Below are 17,124 nucleotides of genomic sequence, written 5' to 3'. Positions count from 1 at the left end.
GGGTGATGACAGGAGCCCATCACAGAAGCCCAGGTAGGAAATAGTAGTGGCAGAAATCAGGGTGGTAGAGTAGAAATGAGACCAGGCAGTTGATTCAAGATGTTTTAGGGGGCTGAGGTTATAGCTCAGGGGTAAAGCACTTGCCTTGCACATGTGAGGCACTGGGTTCGATCCTCATAAAAATAAATAAATAAATAAATAAAATAAAATAAAGATAAGCTATATATGTGTGTGTGTGTGTGTGTATCTTTTTATCCTCAGCACCACATAAAAAATAAATAAAATGAAATAAAGATATATATATATATATATATATATATATATAATCTTTTTATATATAAAAAGGTGTTAGGGACAGAATCAAAAGACCTTTGGTAGTGATATCCCCCAAATTCAATGCCTCCACAGCTCAATATGTGAGGGATGGGAAGAAAACTGAAATAAAAGCAGAATTTTTAGAATTAGGAAAGAGATTATCATGAGCTCAATTTTGGACATATTGACAATGAAGTGCTATTGAATGAGCTGTCAAATAGGTAGCTGAATCTGGGTCTGATGTCGGCGGCAAGATCTGGGCTGAAGAGATAAATGTAGGAATCAATGTCATATAATAGGCAATTGGCTACTGATGTCGTGAGAGAAGGTGAGAACATTCAGCAGGATTCTGCAGAGCAGAGAAGGGGCCTTGGGCCAAGCCAAGGAGAAATCCAACTTTATGATTGTAACATGAACTGGTAAAAGAAGCTGGGAAAGACCTGCCAGAGAGGAAGAGAGAAACCAGGAAAATGCCGTGACCTGGAAACCAAGGGAAGATGGTGTTTTAGGGAGAGAGAGGCTATTTGTTTAAACACTGCTGAGAAATGAGGCCTAAAAGAATGTCCTTTGCACTTGGTGACAGGAAAACCATTAATGACCTTAGGAAGAGTCGTTTCAGTGAGAGAGCAGGTGGTGGAAAAAAAATAACAGAACATGTGCAGCCAGTCTTGTGAGAAATTTGGCAGGAAGTGGCAGGGGAAAAATGATGTGGATGAAGGGCCGTGTGAGGTGAAGGAAGAAGGCTTATTTTAAGATAGAAGAGGATTATGCGAATTTTCATGCTGGTAGGAAGGAGCTAGTGAAGAGTAGAGAAGAGGAGATGATGGATGGACAAGGTACCTAAGAAACTGGTGAGATGGCAGCCCAGCTGCAGGGGTGGCCTTGGTTGGAAGGGAAATCTGCTTCCACCTTGTGAAGCCCAAGGCAATCTTTGGAGTCAGCTATTGCCAGGAATGAACCCGTGCCACACTGGAAGCAGGGGACATCCTCAAAACGCCTCACTGAGCACGGTTGCTTTTCCTAACACCGCTAGGGGTGGATAGGAGGTTTTCTCCTTGTTCCCACCAAACACAGCTGCCTCTCTGTTTCTGTCTCTTATTAAACACATGTTTGGCAAACAGGAAATGAGAGGCATCCAGGAACCTCCAAGAGGGAGAAGGTACTTGTACTTCCTGCTTAAGCAGTTTTCCTTGCACATCTGACACCTCACTTTATACTTCACACATCTGAATGCCCTTTCTTCATACCCCCTGATCCTCTCAGTTCACATTTTCTGTCTTTCACTGTCTCAGGATGGTAATAAATAGCCAGGACCCATGGCCACGTCTCAGGCCAATTGAGTGACAATAAACAGCAAAATGCAGGTCAGAAGGATCATGTCCTTTTGGAGAGGTGGTGCTGGGGTCGCTCCAAGACATCATTTTCCCAAAGGCAACAAGACAGCCTCTAAAATGAACAGTGGTAACAGAGGGCGCAGCTGCTGCCTGGCTCCCTGCCCCTTCTGTTCTGTAGAACTTGACAAGACTCAAGCCTGAAATGCAAGGGAGGCAGCTGCCCATACCTCCCATCCCTACCCACCACTGGGCACCACTGGGCCCACTTTGTCCAGCACTAGCCACAGTTCAAGTGAAACGGCTGTTAGTGCAGCTCCAGGATGGTCAGGCAGGGTAAGGGTTGAGCTGGCATTGTGTTGTGACTCTAGGTCTTAGAACTTAGGTCCCAGAGCAGAAACTCAGGGTTGTAAGGATCAAAGGGGATAATGCCTCTGAATGGTCGTTTAGCAGGTCACTAACTTTATGGTGATTTATTAATGTTGGAGGGATTTGGCCAAGATTCATATGGACCTCCTTTTTTTCTTCACACAGTTTTTAAAACTTAAATTATTTTAAACCCCACAAAATAGACTATAAGTGTGTGTGTGTGTGTGTGTGTGTGTGTGTGTGTGTGTGTATATATTATAAATACATATTTATATATATTTTTATTTCCACTTATATAAATATAAAGAAATGACAAATATTTGAAGAGATAGATATGTTTAACCTGATGTAAATATACATATTTCTACATATATATGTATATATTCCCCTACCACCATGAACACTGGACTTGTGCACTGGGGAACCTGCCCCAGTGTGGCATCGGGGGAGTAGGTTAATGCACTGGAATTCGTGGAATGTGGGAGGAGGGTCACCTGATAAAATCAGGAGTCCCCCAGGACCTCATAGTACAAGTGTCTTCCCTTGAGATCCTGATATGTACTAGGAAGACACTTGTCACTCAGCAGCAGAGATGCTATTGAAGATAGAAAGTTGTCATGGGGCTGGGATGGCCCCAAAACCCAGCCTCAAAGATCAATGTGTCAGGTCCCCCAGGCTGCTGAGGCTGCTGGCATATCCATCAGGGTCAGATCCCAGGAAGTGTGCAGAAGGGCTCTGAGCCAGGTCACCCTAGGGCCCCCCAGATGCTGCCAGGAGTTGCCTTTGGTAAGAGGGCAACAGGCTGGGGTGGGGTCCTCTCAAGCCACACGGGCTCCAGAGGCAGCAAAGAAGGCTGAAGGGGAAAGTGCAAGGTCCCAGGTGGTGGTGGGGAGCTGGAAGGCCAGAAGGAACATGAGGACAGGGAAGGGCCTGCCAGGCCTGGGGGTGGAGGGAGGTTTGGTGACCTGAGGGCAAGCCAGAGAAGCTGATGCTCTGGTGCAGTATGTGGGGGTGGCCAGGGACCACCAGGTCCTCAGTAGGATGTGAATGAAGTGGCTTTGTGCCACTGTAGGGGCAGCAGCCCTGGAGGTAGAACTTGTGGCTGAGTTCCATCTTGTACTTGGGGTGGCACTTGGACTGGCATCGGTTACCCAGGTCATGGGCAAACTGGCATCTAGCCCCATAGTGGCAGTGTCCACTCTCTGCGAGGGTCTCAGCTCTGTCTCGTTGCCCTACATAGTAGTGTAGGTCACAGTAGGCAAGGTGGGCAAGGGTGACTGCTCAGAGCCCATGTGGGGAGCCAGGGGTGCAAAGCCAGGGGTGAAGGCCCTCAGTAACAGCTATAGCCCTCCACCAAGTCAGTGGAGTGGCCAGGTGGGCAGGAGGTGACCCCAGACAGGGTGGAGTCAAAGTTCAAGCTCCAGAATCAGTTCTTGTGTGGTCAAGTGACAGTCAAGGGCTCAGCAAAAATAAATGAATAGTTAAATGTGCAGTGAGATCCATGGGAGCACAGGTGGCCATGAGAGTGGCTTTCATGTGGACTTCTGATGGGTGTAATGAGGTGGGCCAAAACCTGTACGGTCACTCTTCTTAATAGCATCATGGCCATATTAAAGACAGGCTCCCATATGTACAACAATACAATGCCTGTGTGTGGTTAAAACTTCACTTTATACATGTGTAATGGGACAACTTCTATGCAGATTTGTCCTCTTATGCCAAGAAAACTTCAATAATTACATACCATATATTAAAGTGGTATTATAATTTTCAGTGCTCTCTCATTTATTACCCCCTTTTTCTTCACAATGGCCCTCTGAGGTGTGCTGGGGTAGCTACTGGTTTTCCTCATCCGTCTGATGATGAAGAGGAGCTAAGAGAGACCCAGGAAGGAGCATCGATTTCCTCCAGCTCATGATAAAGCAAGGTGAATGAAGGCTGCGTTTTGTTGCAACTAATACTGCACACTGCTGCCCTGGGTTTCTTCTTAAAGAATCTAAGACACATTTCACTGATGTGATGTATTTTAACCAAACAGCTGCCAACTGAACTCCTATCAGGGATATGGGGCGCTGGGCCAAAAGAAGAAGGGATTCTGTGGGTATCATCCTCCTCCTCCACAACAGAGAAAATTAATGACACCATCTTTGATGCATTTGAGAGAACCACTTAACTAACCGCTGACTCTGCTAGTTCTAGTTATTTACTTCCCTGTTCAATAGAAGTTGAAAAATCACCTGTATTATTAATTTGCGTAAAATCTTCCAGCTTCAGAATGTGACTCCAAAGCTATTTTTACAAAGTTGAAATTCTCAGCTTTTGCTTTCAAATGACGAAAGTCATTCATCAGCTGTTCTCATAAACGTCAAGTTTACAATTTTTTTTCCCTTCCATTTTCTAGATGAGATAAACTTGTACAGGCTTACTGAATTTCTCCAACTGCACAGTCATATGTAAAACTACCCAAACAGCCCTTAGTCCCTTTCCTATTTTTAGATATAATTTTCAATTATATCTTCCCTTGAGCAAATCCCTATTTATATTATTTATTGTTCACTCCCCTAGCCTTTTAAAAAATCAATCAGCAAGCATTTATTTAGCTTCTGCTTACATGTTCATTTGTAGTGGGTACTGGATGGAGACACCCAATTCACTGAGCCTTTATTGAGTCCTGGGCCTCAGAAGTCTTATGAAGTCATCTAAAGAAAAATTTGACCTTATGAAATAATGAAAGCACTAGTAGGTCACCGGAAGTCTATTATTGTGAAGGATAATCATGGCATTCTTGGGCATATCAAGATAGAGAATGGGAGAACTTCAAGAGTCCTGGATGATTAGAGGACCCAGGATGGAGAGACTGAGTAAGAGACAAGGACAGAAAGTGTACTTCAGACCACATCTGTGTCTTTGTTTGGAGGATCATGAATAGCCTGGGCTGAATCACAGAGGCAGACAACAGGGAGCCATTGAAGGTTCATTTACAAAATGAACAGTGTTTGTAGACGTTCTATTCTGTTGTGGTGAACATAGCAAGATTTGAGTGCTAAAAATGGATGGGCAGAGGGTATAGCATCTAGCAATGGGATATATCTGTTGGCAACAGAAAGTGAGCTTCTCATGTTTTTCCAGTGGAAAAGCCCAGGAAAAACAAGGAAACCCCAAAGGCTACTTAGGGTATGAGAGAGAATGGGGAGAAGCATATAAATTCGCAGCGATCTCAGTGTGGAAGCTGTTCTGCAGTTCAATTATGATTTCCTTTAAGTATTCTAGATTCACCAGGATGGCATCATTTCTCTCCTAAGGCAAAGAAAATATCTTTACAAACCAGTCTAGATCACTTTTCTTTTTGATGGGATCAGGGGAGGGGAGGGACAGAGAGGTGGTACAGTATATCTTGGACTCTAATGTGAAAAGGTGCCCTCTCCATGGAAGATGTGCATTTGGGCACTTGACCTCCAGGTTCAAAAGAACCATTTTGAATGCATACAACCCCCTGTCCTTCCAGGGCCTGGCTGTAGTCCCTGCTACCTCCCTCCCTTGACTCTCAGGGATTTCAGATCCCTGTAGCTCCTTTCTGGGATCCAAGATGAGGTCCTGATTATGGCATACAAACTGCGTGGTCCAAACCAATCCAGGGTTTGTTTTGAAATGATGGCTCTTTCAGGGTAGGAAGAGATATTTACAAGCCTTATTGTTCCTGTCAATCAAATGTTCCATGCTCACGGGAATCATGGCCCTGGGAAGAATTTACCCAAGAGACAACACCCCAAGAGAAAAACCAAACCTCCTGAGTTTTAGGGAGAGATATCCTTAATTGAGCTGGCAGGACTCTGTTAAGAGGGAGGGAGAATGCAATGGAGCAGAAGCTGAGCCGCAGGAATGGAAGACAGCTTCCATTCTGCCATGTTTACACAAGGGGGATTCTCTCTCCATGAGGACACTATCTCAGAATTGCTTTTGGTCGGCGATTAAGAAAAGAAGAATAATGTAGGTGGTTTAAAATAACCATTGGTTTAAGATCATTATTTTTACCATTATTAGATGACTAAGAAAGGTAAGGCAAGTTAGTGTAAGTTCAGAGCCCAGATCTAGCATCATACAGAACTTGATTTTAAGCTCTGGCCTTGTGCTGGCTGTTTAACCTCTCAGCTACACAGTTTCCTCTTTTTAAAAATGGGAGTAATAACAGTGCTTTCCTCATCAAACTGGTGTTGTGTCTAAATGAGATAAATTATGCCAAGAGCTTAGCAGTGGGGGAGCTCAAACTCCTGATGGATCACGGTGTAGACTCCCAGGCAAGTCTGTAGCCAGGCTCTGGGCCGCAACCCTGGCAACATTCTCTGAGTCCCTGGTTCTGTGGGTTTTCAGTCTCCTCTGGGGGCAGCAGACATCCTTTCTCCTGGGCTGAGAGCTGAGTCTCACACCACGTTTTCTTTGTCCCATTTGGGATTTTCGTGATTACAGTCAGACAGGTAAGCAAATCCCACTCCCAGTGTGGGGAACGTTCTTCCAGTTCAAGCCGTATATCAAATGAGCAGTTACAGAGGAATAAGGCACTTTGGGTCCTGGCAGTGGGAATAGAAAGGAGATGGCAGATTCCAAAGACAGAAGTAATAAGACAATGGGACTTGACAACTGAGGAAGAGGGCCATTAAATATGACCGTAGGTTTGGGGATAATAGGATGCCATAGAGAAGAGATCTTGGAGTCTGAGTGCAGAACTGTCTATACTATACCAGGAGAAAAAAAGCATGTTCCACATAATTTGCACAAGAAAGATGTTTGATAAATGATAGTGGGACAGATAAGCAGAAATTTCCATTGGGCAAACAGAGATAAAGGCAATATATATATATATATATATATATATATATATATATATATATATATAAATCTCTCTCTCTCTCTCTCTCTCTCTCTCTCTCTGTGTGTGTGTGTGTGTGTGTGTGTGTGTGTGTGTGTGTGTATGAAAGAGAAAGAGGGAGAGGGAGATGGAGACCTATGTACATTTTTTGTATGTAAATTTAGGAGTTATCAGAATAGAAGTGGTATTTAAGACAAGAGAATGGAGGACTTCTTTGAGTGACAGATACATGGGAGTAGAATGTTTAAAGAAAAGGGAAGGCCCACAGCTACATAAGTGGAAGATGAATTGATAAAATGCTAGAGTTGGAAGGTACCTTGGCAAAAATGTAACCCATCTCATTAACCTGAAAGATAAAGAAACAGAGGTTCAGAGAGCATCAGTGGTTTGTCAAGTAGCCAACAACATTCAGAAAATGGGAGATCTGGGGTCTGAACTCAAGTTCTCAGACTCTCAGTTTTGTCCTTTCCAACAATTATAAGCTGGAGACCAGGAAATGGCTACGTGTAAGGTGAATGTTAATTGACATTGGCCAACAGGATGAAATTGGCAATTGTGAACCTTTAAATTGGGATAAAATAAACTTATGAGCCAAGGAATCATGAATACTTAAAGAGTGCATAGGTTTTGTCCTTTAACATAGGTCAATAAACACACACATACACACACACAATGAAACCAGAAAAATATCCAATTACATGGAATCTCTTAAGGGTAGATTAATGATTTCAAAGGCTGGACAATCATTCCTCTAATTTTTTTTTTTTTTTCAGGATAAGGAAGTGGCAGAACAAAATCAGATTCAAAACATTTTTTTTCTGCTTGGGTTCATCCTGCTTTCTGTTCAACTTAGAATCTTGCCTGAAGTTGACCAGAAGAAAAACGATTTTTGCTGCCAAATTTCTGGGCCGTATGCTCCGCTTTCATAATTTGCCAAGTCTCTATCTAAAAACAATTGATTTGAAGAGTCAGAAACGTGTGTTGCATGAAAGATTTGTGATTACAGCAGCCACTCTCAAGCTCAAAAAAAACAAACACTTCTCTCAATGATCCAAACCCCTTCTGAACCCATCATCTTTACTGGTGGCTCAGTCGGTATTTGTACCCAAATTGCCACTTAAACTTGCCCCTTTGGTTCACTGTACTGATCACATAAGATTGGAGTTAATTATCCACCTCACATTGTATTTCTCTCCCAAACACTAGAACATGGTAGGGTGGACGCTTGATGGAGAGTGACTGATGTTATTGAGTTTCTTCATTCTCATTTTATTGTAGGCTCAAAAAGAAAGTGAAATACACTCATGCTGTGAACTTTTGAGCTTCTCTGGTATCCTTCAATGCTTCCCACAAGATGGAACAGGGACCTGTCTTTTCTGTCAGCTGTATTTCAGGTAATCGTTTTGAGAGGAAAGAGGAGGATTAATCCTGGCTTTCGAGCAAATGTGCTTCTCTCAAGGCTTCAAGTTTCCCAGCTTCCTCATTTAGGGAAACTGCTCCCCTTGTCCTGGTTCTGCTGTCTCTAGCACCCTCCACATCACAGAGGCCCAGTGCTGTTGGAATGTAGCCAAGCGCTAGCTCTCAACAGGGGATTTTCCCACACTACTCCGGATTTTTCAAGCTGGAAAAAATAGATGTGTTTATTTCTTGTCAAAAGTTTGAGGGTTTTCTAATATCTATATATGTGTCATTCACATTTAAAGTTTTCTCTGCAGCTCTGTGACTTTCTGAGTTCTAATTGTGTGATCTGGAATCTGACTGTTCATGCATTTACCATTTGGGAGACCTTGGGAAACATGTATAAACTTTGTGCTTCAGTTTCCTCAAACATAAGATAGGATAATCGTTCCTACCTCATAAAACAGAACTAATATACATAAAGTGTTAAGTGGTCAATAAATATAAGCTTATTATTATTCTCCATTCCTATTCAATTGAAATGCTAACTGGCTGCGTAGCTATCTAACATTTTCTTCAAAAAGCCAGTTCTTGGTGACTATAGTTAAAAATAATGTATATGTATTTGAAAATTGGTAAGAGGGTAGATCTTATATATTTTCACCACACAAAAAAATGAGGTGATGGCTATGTTAGTTGATTTAATCACTTAACAAGGCAGCTGCTTATCAAAACATTACATTTTATATAATTTTTATTTGTCAGTTATATCTTAATAAAACTGGGGATGTCTCGTCTTAGATTTATTCTGTTTTTCTATTATTAAGTTCATTAATTTCTACTTCACTTTATCACTTTCTTTCTTTTTTGAGTTTTTTATTTTTTTGTACTAGGGATTAAATCCAGGGACATTTAACCACTGAACTATACCCTCAGCCTGTTTTTTTTTTTTAATTAATTTTTATTGTTGGTTGTTCAAAACATTATATAGTTCTTGATATATCATATTTTGCACTTTGATTCAAGTGGGATATGAACTCCCATTGTTTTATTTTTTATTTTGAGACAGGTCCTCATTAATTGCTGAGGCTGGCTTTGAACTTGCAATCCTCCTGTCTTAGCCCCCTGAGCCTCTGGTATTACAGTTGTGCACTATCGTGTCTGAAATTTTAGTTTTGGTTTCAATTTGGAAAGGAATTTCAAAATTTACAAAAGGCTTAATTTTTTTTCTTTTCTATTTTGGTTATTAAATGGAAGTTTATTTTCTTTTGTCTGACATAAGAAAATGCAATCTGCACTATTCCTTATTTTGAAGAGCATGGAAGATTTTTTTGGCACCTAAAATAACGTTTGGTTTGAAGAAATGTTTCAGAGGAAATGGAAGATCCAATCTGTTTGGATAGGCAATTAAATATTTATATATTAGTGATATTTTTACCATTCTCTGTGCCATTATTTATGCTTGTAGATATCATTTATTATATTTGTCTCTGATTATATTTCTTTTTCCCTTTTCAGTTACTTGTTATACATATTTCCCCTGTCATATTCCAATAATTTAAAATTACTTTTGTATTTTACATTGTAAACTTTAAAAGCTTTTTCATTTACTTGCCTTAAAAAAAATGAAGTATATATTGGCTTTTTGCTGTGAAAGACAGGGAAATTATCTCACTTTCACTTCTTTCTCAGTCACCTACTGAGTTGTCAACAAGCTCTAGGGTTTTGTCCCAGTCCATTAGTTGTACCATTTAAAAATTTGAAGTTTGTCTTCCAAGTCATTTTACATTATTTTATGTAATTAAATCTCACTTTTAATTTTATATTTCAATATGTTCATAATTCATAAATAGTTCTTATATATTAAACCTTCTCCATTCCATACTCTTTACAATGATTCTCTTGGTTGACTGGATTTAGTCAAATATTTTCAAGAAAGATTCACAATTGTTATAATGCCTGAGTCCTTGCATATTTAAGAATTCTTCATTGGCCTTCAGAAAGGTTGGAATAAAAAAAAAAATCTTAGGTCATATTTATTGTGCAACATTGAACTATGTGGAGAATTGCATACTAGAAGACGACTTTTTTTTTTAGTTAGTTTTTTTTTTTTTTTTTTTGGCTTGAACTTCTCCAAGGTATGTTCCAATGTTACTTATTCTCATCAGTTCTTTTTCTGGGACATGATGTGTTCTCTTTACATGCAGATTTATTTCTTTATTTTTGGAAACTTTTTATCTTTTAATTTTTATCTGTGCTAATTGCAAGCCTTCTCTACTTACAAGTTTTATGTTGGATCAACCTTGTCTACCCTCCCTCCCTTCCTTTCATTTGCATTCATCGTGATTATATCACTGATAAAATATCAGAGGTTTATCAGAGGCTCCCTGCAACCATAGGCAACCTAATAACCTGTGCATGGAGTCACAAAGTAAGAAATTCAAAATAGGACCTATGTTTGGAGCTTAAATAATCTCTGCAAGGTAGAGGGATGTGGGGGCTGCAGGCAATATTACAGGAAGAATAAGTGAATTTTACAGGAGATGAATGGCATGAAGGATAGACAGCAATCTGCTGCTTCTGGGCTCTGGGTGTGATGTCAACTCTTCTTTTTCTTCTTGTGGGTCAATCTTCTGGAGGATCTGACCTTTAGGGAAGTTTCAGAGAAAGCCCCTTCCTGCACTTTTGGAATACAAGGGTGACACTTGAGTGGGGGAGGTCAAAGAGACCTAGGTTTTCCTTCAAAGCATTTAGCATGCCAAAGCATTATAGCACTTATTGCTACTGGCTACTCCATGTACCCAAACCAACTAGAACAGAAGCTCCCCGAGGAGAGGAAATCTTTGTGCCCCCCACCACTGTGCCAACACAATGTCTGGCATATATAGTTGATATCAATAAGTACTTGATTGAACTCTCCCCCTGTGTCAGAAATTCAGCTTTAGCTGTATATATATTGCTTTTTGCTGTTTCTAATTTACGAAGCTTGTTTCCTTAGCTCTAGTTTCCTATCTTATTGTGCTGCCTTAGTTCTCTTTTTTTCATTGATTCCTTGTCTTTAATTTCTTTTAGGGTATAGGTCATTGGTTGTGGAGGATATTCTACTTCCTAAAGTTTCTTTCAGAATGGGTTCTGTGTCTTTTTAGTTTTCTGTATTTTTTTTTTTTTTTTTTACGCAGTTCATAGGCAGTTTCTTTGTTTCTTATGACGGCACAGCAGCTTTGTGTGTGCCAGCAAGTGTGATCTTCTGAACCTCTTCACACCCGTTCTGAACTCCTTGGTCCTCTCCTAGCTTCTTCCAGCTAAGTCTTTCCTTCTCAGGCAGTAAGACACAAGTGAGGAGTAAGCAGCCCCCAGAACGACACAAAAGATCAAAAAGTACTAGTATAAGAACCAGGCTGGGGATATAGCCCAGTGGAAGTGTACTCTGAAGCCCTGGGTTTGATGCCCAGCCCTGCAAAATAACAACAACAACAAAAAAAAAACCCAACTGAGCAGATGGGATATGGGCTGATGGAAAGTCCTACATTCACTTGCCCTCTCCCACTGAGTAAGGGCCCAAAGTCATTTATTTCACAGCTTCCTGCATAGCTAGGAGAAGAGCAGGGGCAACCTCTGGGGAGAGTGAAAAACAGTGGGGATAGGGGGTGGGATTTAACCCTAAGGCTGATCATTTCTGTTAGAAGTGAAAAACCAAAGTTGACTCTGGTGGAACAACCCATACTGTAAGGCACTGTCCTTGGAAATAGGATATATGCCCTTGACCAGGGCAGAGTGAATTCAGGTCTAGTAATTTCAAACACATTATAGGAAAAAAGGGGGGAGAAGGGTAGTCATCAAATCCAGTCGTCACTGCCTGTAAAGCCCACCCTTGCACGTAACAAGACAAAGATAGGTCTGGAGAACAAGCTCTGAGATCATCTACTGCTCAGCATAACTGGTTCTGGGGGATGCTGGTCACTCTTGCCCCTCTTTTGCCTTCCTTCCAGCTGAAAAGGCAAAATGCCCACTTCCAAAAGCCTTTCCTCTTCTTGGGGAGCAGGAGCATGGCAGTTGTGGTTTGTACACTACATAAGGGTGCCTGGAGAGAGTGCAGCTGAGGGGTGGAATCCAGCTTACTCCTAGTCATATGTCCTGGTATATGAGGTTCCATCTGCTCAAAGAGGACACTTTCCTTTGTGCTCACTGAAGCCTGTGTCTACAGGGCTGAGATGCCCAGAGAGGGTACCTTTCTCTTTGTGGGCTGGCAGTAGTAGCCCTGCTAGAGAATAAAGTGGGATGGTGGTAAGTGGTGTGGGAAGAGCTTCCACTTTGGAGGGACAGTTCCCACCTTCCCTCCCTGGATACTGACTCCACACACATCTGATTCTCTCCTGATGCATTAGGTGTTTCAGACTTTGCCTACTAACCCTGTTCTCACTCTTGGACAGCTTCTGGGAGGACAGAGTATAGAAGTCATGTTACCTCCAGAGGATCTTCTGTTTTCTTGCTACTTTTCAGAGTTTACTGTATAAAGCTGTGCACCTTCTGTGTTTGAATGCTGCTGGTGGATCCTTTCTTCCCCATTTTTTATTTGTGTTTTTAGTTTGAGATAGAGGATTTTTATGATCTGTTTGCTACTACTGTTACTTCCAACCTCTCCTTGATTTAAGTGGGGATCTCCGTGCTGCTATAATTGTTTTCAAAATGTGTTGATTCCCGTAATTTCATATGCCATCTATTTAATATGCATGCTCACAGAGAGTGAACAGCATGTGTAAATCTATTCTTTAATAGTTCTGGTGAAAAGTTACATGTATTCAGGTGCTCAACAAATGTTTATTGGTGTCCATAAGGCACTAACAAGCTTATCACATATCAAAGATGACAGCAAGATGATCCCATGTTCTGATTTTTAAAAATTGAAATATGACTTTTTAGACTTAAATAAAATGGCAGGAAATCTGGAAAACAACATGTTTCTTAAAATGATGCTCTGGAAATATACTTGAATTTGTTATTCAGTCAGGAGTTTCCAACAGACGTAGATTGTACAATAAACTTACACAGTGAATCTGCCATTGCGATAGAGGAAGCTTTAAATCAGATTTAAATCTTGTCATGCCTGGGTAAATGTGCTAATATTTTCAGTCAGTCTCTAGTGCAGCTGTTAAAACATTTGGGCTCTACAGACCAAATGGGACTTCTAAATTTCATCTGAGTTCTGTGTTCTAATTCTTATTATTTTTTGCTTTTCTAATTAGAAAACAGATATTGGCTTCTGATTAGATGAACATCAAGATTTACTGATCCAAACATATCTTTCAGAACAATAAAATTTGAATTTCATGAAAGCACAAAGTTGATACATATGTTACAGATTCTGTATGCTTTCAGTAGCAGAGGAAAACGTCAAAATTTTGCATATCTAACAGTTAAACAGGAAGCTAACGTTTGTTCAGGAAACATACATTTGCAAATGATGTTTGATTTCAATGAAGACAGCAATCTTCTGGAAACTTTGCTCAGCTAATAAAAATTAATTCTTAATATACAACAGAGTTTATTTTCTTTCAAATGTCAACAAATATTAAATAATTCAAGGTTCCCCCCCTCATTTCTTTCATTTCCAGTTTCTTCAGTTATGAAGTGTTAGACCTCAAATCTCTCTCTATGGGCTTCACGCTTTTGTGTGTGTGTGTGTGTGTGTGTGTGTTTTAAATGCTTAAGTTTTGTAAACTAGCTTCATAATCCAGGACCATCTTTTCAAAAATTCTCTTAACATATTGAGTCAATAATTTAATTCTCTTTGGCAAAGATGACAAAGATGTCATCCTCTTAAGATGTTCTACAAGTCAGATTTTATAGCATTCTTTTCCATTTTGCCAACTAATGTACATGCAATTTCTTATGGCAGACCTAGGCACTGCCTAAGGTACTGTACCTCAAAGTTATGAGAAATGTAACCAACTCTTCAGATTTTCCCATGTGCTCACATACCCGCTTATTTGATATCTACTGACTTGTTACAAAAACTACCTGTTTTTTCTTAATCTTTTCAATATTCTACAAATGGGTTGCATATTTGATGTGACAAATATGATTTCTCAGGAGAAAACATCTAAGACTGATCAGAAAAATCTCTTTGGGACCAGAGTTCAAATTGGCTGCTGTGTAACATTATGGAAGGAAATAAATTCATAAAATTTCAACACTTCTATTTTTATTAATGTTTGATTAAGTAAATTTGGTAGCAAAACATATGTAATAGGTACCAAAGATCCTTTTTCATTCCATATTGAAAGTGTTTAAATGAAGATATTCAGAAGTATTAAATTCAATATTGTGAACCTGAACAAAAAATGTGCCCAGATACACTCATTAATTCAGAAATAAAATTTAATGACTTTTACAAGGCTGATAATTTAAAATTTAACATACCTTTGAACAATCCTACACATGTTCTATTTTTAACAGAAGCTCATAGAAATGTTTGATAAAGTATAGATTTATTACATAATGTTTTAGTTCAAATATATTTGTGTTTCAGCACAAATATAAAACTAGTCATGTTTACAGAGTAAAAATTGTACAATAGCTCTGTATACTGAAATATTAATATGCAGTTGCTGAAAATCATGTATCAGCTGGATATTTTTGCTTTATTGATGTGTATTAACATTTTTTTCTAACATGACAAGGCCACATAGGAAATGTTCACCATTCTTCCAGTACATTTTGATTCCCAGTAAGCAGTACTAGTTGGCAGATTCATTTTAATGGCAGGAAGGTGAGAATTCAGTTGAAAGAGCAAATTTTCATTTTGATGAGCTATTTGATCATAAAATGTGCAGTGTTTCAATTCATAACTATATCTATCGTCGAGTGAAGATATCATTATAGTTGGCATAATTATGAAAACTTTTCTTTCACTTGATTAAAATCATTTCATATCATTAGATTGGCAATGACATGCAAAGGTCAAGGGTATGGCAATCACCTCACCAGCACCATCAGGTTAGACATTAATCACTCCTTTATTGAGCTGCAACACAAAGCTTAACACACTTCCAAAAAGTTTTCTCAGTAGAGCCTTTTACACCTTCCTCACTAGCTAACTAGACACGAGTCGTCATTGCTTGGCTTGACTTCTCCTTCCAGCAGCAAATTCATTACAACCTTTGTCAAATAGCTGCATGTTCCTCTTTTTCCCAGGGGGGCAGTGTTGTAAAAGGAAGTCATGTCATCCTACAAAGGAAAACAGTAAACAAGTTGTTTGATTTTTTTTTTTTTTTTTTATGTGTAAAGAGTTGACAGGTAAAATCAGTGTCAGCCTATAGGGAAAAATAAATTCACTGAAAGATTTCCCCTTGGAAAATATGAGTTTCCCAAGCTTTTATTTTCCTGAGGCATCTTCTCAGCATATAAAATAGATATTTTTTTTAGTATTCTCTACTTTGCTGACAATTTTTATTTACTTAGGGAACTGTTTCACAGATGAGCATAAAATAGTAAACAGAGAACCTAGAAGGGACTAAATTAGGCACCAATGTACCCTGTTCTGCATTCCCATCTTCTTCAGAAATTTCATTTTATAGTCTTTTGGAATCAATGGCTCCTCCCTGGTAAAACATATTTAATTGTCAACTATATAAAGAAAATTTATCTCACCTTAGATTTCTTTTTTGTCAAAACTTCATAGCTGAATTGACTAATAGTTAAAAAGTAACACTAATTCCTCAAATAAGTCAGATTGCCTCTCAAGTATTTACATTCTGTGAATCTGTTTTGTAAATTAAATGATAAAAGATTAGGGATATTTTAAAGAATTGAGACAATTAAAATAGTCTTCAAAAAGCTACTTTTTCTTTACTTACTTGTTTTTCAATTTCTTTTAGCCGACTCTCATCTTTTTGAAATTCATGAAATGCTTCTTTCACCAGTCTGTCTAGATCTACTTTGTCTTGAAATTCCAGCTCAGGGTTTCTTTCCAGTACAATGGATACAACCATTAGTAACTAGAAGAGGCAGACATTGAAAGCCAATTACATGAACCATAATAATGACCAAGTCTGGACATGTTTTCACTCTTTAATCAGACTGTTGGATGATTCTAGTATTCCATAGTGTATTCTGGATGATAAATCAGAGGCATAAAGATCACCTATAGATAGAATCTTCTTAATTTTGAAAATTAGTGTAGTTCTATTTGGAAACTGGACATGTTTTTCATCATATGTATTGTTGTAGATACATATGTATAGTCACTTAAATAAATCTAATAACTTCTAAAAAAAAAAAGATGTTCCTAACCTAGTACATAATATGAGGGGCTCTATTTACCAAAAGTATCTAAACTCTTTTGGGCCTTTGGGCATAAATCCTTGTTGGCAAGACATCAAAACAATGTCCAATGGAGCAGGGCTACCAGGGAAGAGGTGGCAGGGAACAAAGCCAGAGAAGGCAGATGGGTTCAATGAAGACTCTGGAACTAGGTTTGGGATCAGATGACTTAGAACCCCCTACCTGAAAATGAGATTAAGTCTGGGATGCTAGGGAAGTTTTTTAGGGGCTGGCCATATGTATGTTTGAAATACAATATTTTTAAAAAATACACCTAACTGATTTTTTTTTTTTTATGACATAAGTACTGTATCTCAGTTTAATGCATCACCCTATTGTTTGGTCATCCCAGACATTTATCTCAAGAAGTTATGTTCATTTTAAATGTCAAACTCTTAAAATTTGCAAAATTTTAATGCAAAAATCAGTATGCGGTGACTGTTAAAGACTTCTTGATGGCTTTTATGGTACATACTTGGTACAATGAACAGGAAACACACCCCTTAATTCTCAACTTGGGAATCT

At 39.3% G+C, this 17,124-nt stretch overlaps 1 protein-coding gene and 1 pseudogene across 2 annotated transcripts in view; both read right to left on the bottom strand.

Annotated features, from left to right (window-relative positions):
• Positions 1 to 2,669: 2,669 nt before the first annotated feature.
• LOC143383210 (mRNA decay activator protein ZFP36 pseudogene) lies at positions 2,670 to 13,338 on the bottom strand (annotated as a pseudogene).
• Positions 13,339 to 14,637: 1,299 nt separating this feature from the next.
• Phkb (phosphorylase kinase regulatory subunit beta) overlaps positions 14,638 to 17,124 on the bottom strand; it is a 224,084-nt gene continuing 221,597 nt past the window's right edge. For both annotated transcript variants that reach the window (XM_076839471.2, XM_076839472.2), the window contains exons 30-31: positions 16,134 to 16,274; positions 14,638 to 15,504 (exon numbers count right to left, since the gene is read on the bottom strand). In XM_076839471.2, the coding sequence (XP_076695586.1) occupies positions 15,367 to 15,504; positions 16,134 to 16,274 (279 nt within the window). In that variant the 3' untranslated portion in view covers positions 14,638 to 15,366. The remainder of the gene's footprint in view (positions 15,505 to 16,133; positions 16,275 to 17,124) is intronic.

This window comes from Callospermophilus lateralis, chromosome 18 (assembly GCF_048772815.1).
Source record: "Callospermophilus lateralis isolate mCalLat2 chromosome 18, mCalLat2.hap1, whole genome shotgun sequence".
Lineage (NCBI taxonomy): Eukaryota > Metazoa > Chordata > Mammalia > Rodentia > Sciuridae > Callospermophilus > Callospermophilus lateralis.
The sequence above is the reverse complement of the archived record's forward strand: the minus strand, read 5'-3'. Positions and strand labels throughout refer to the sequence as shown.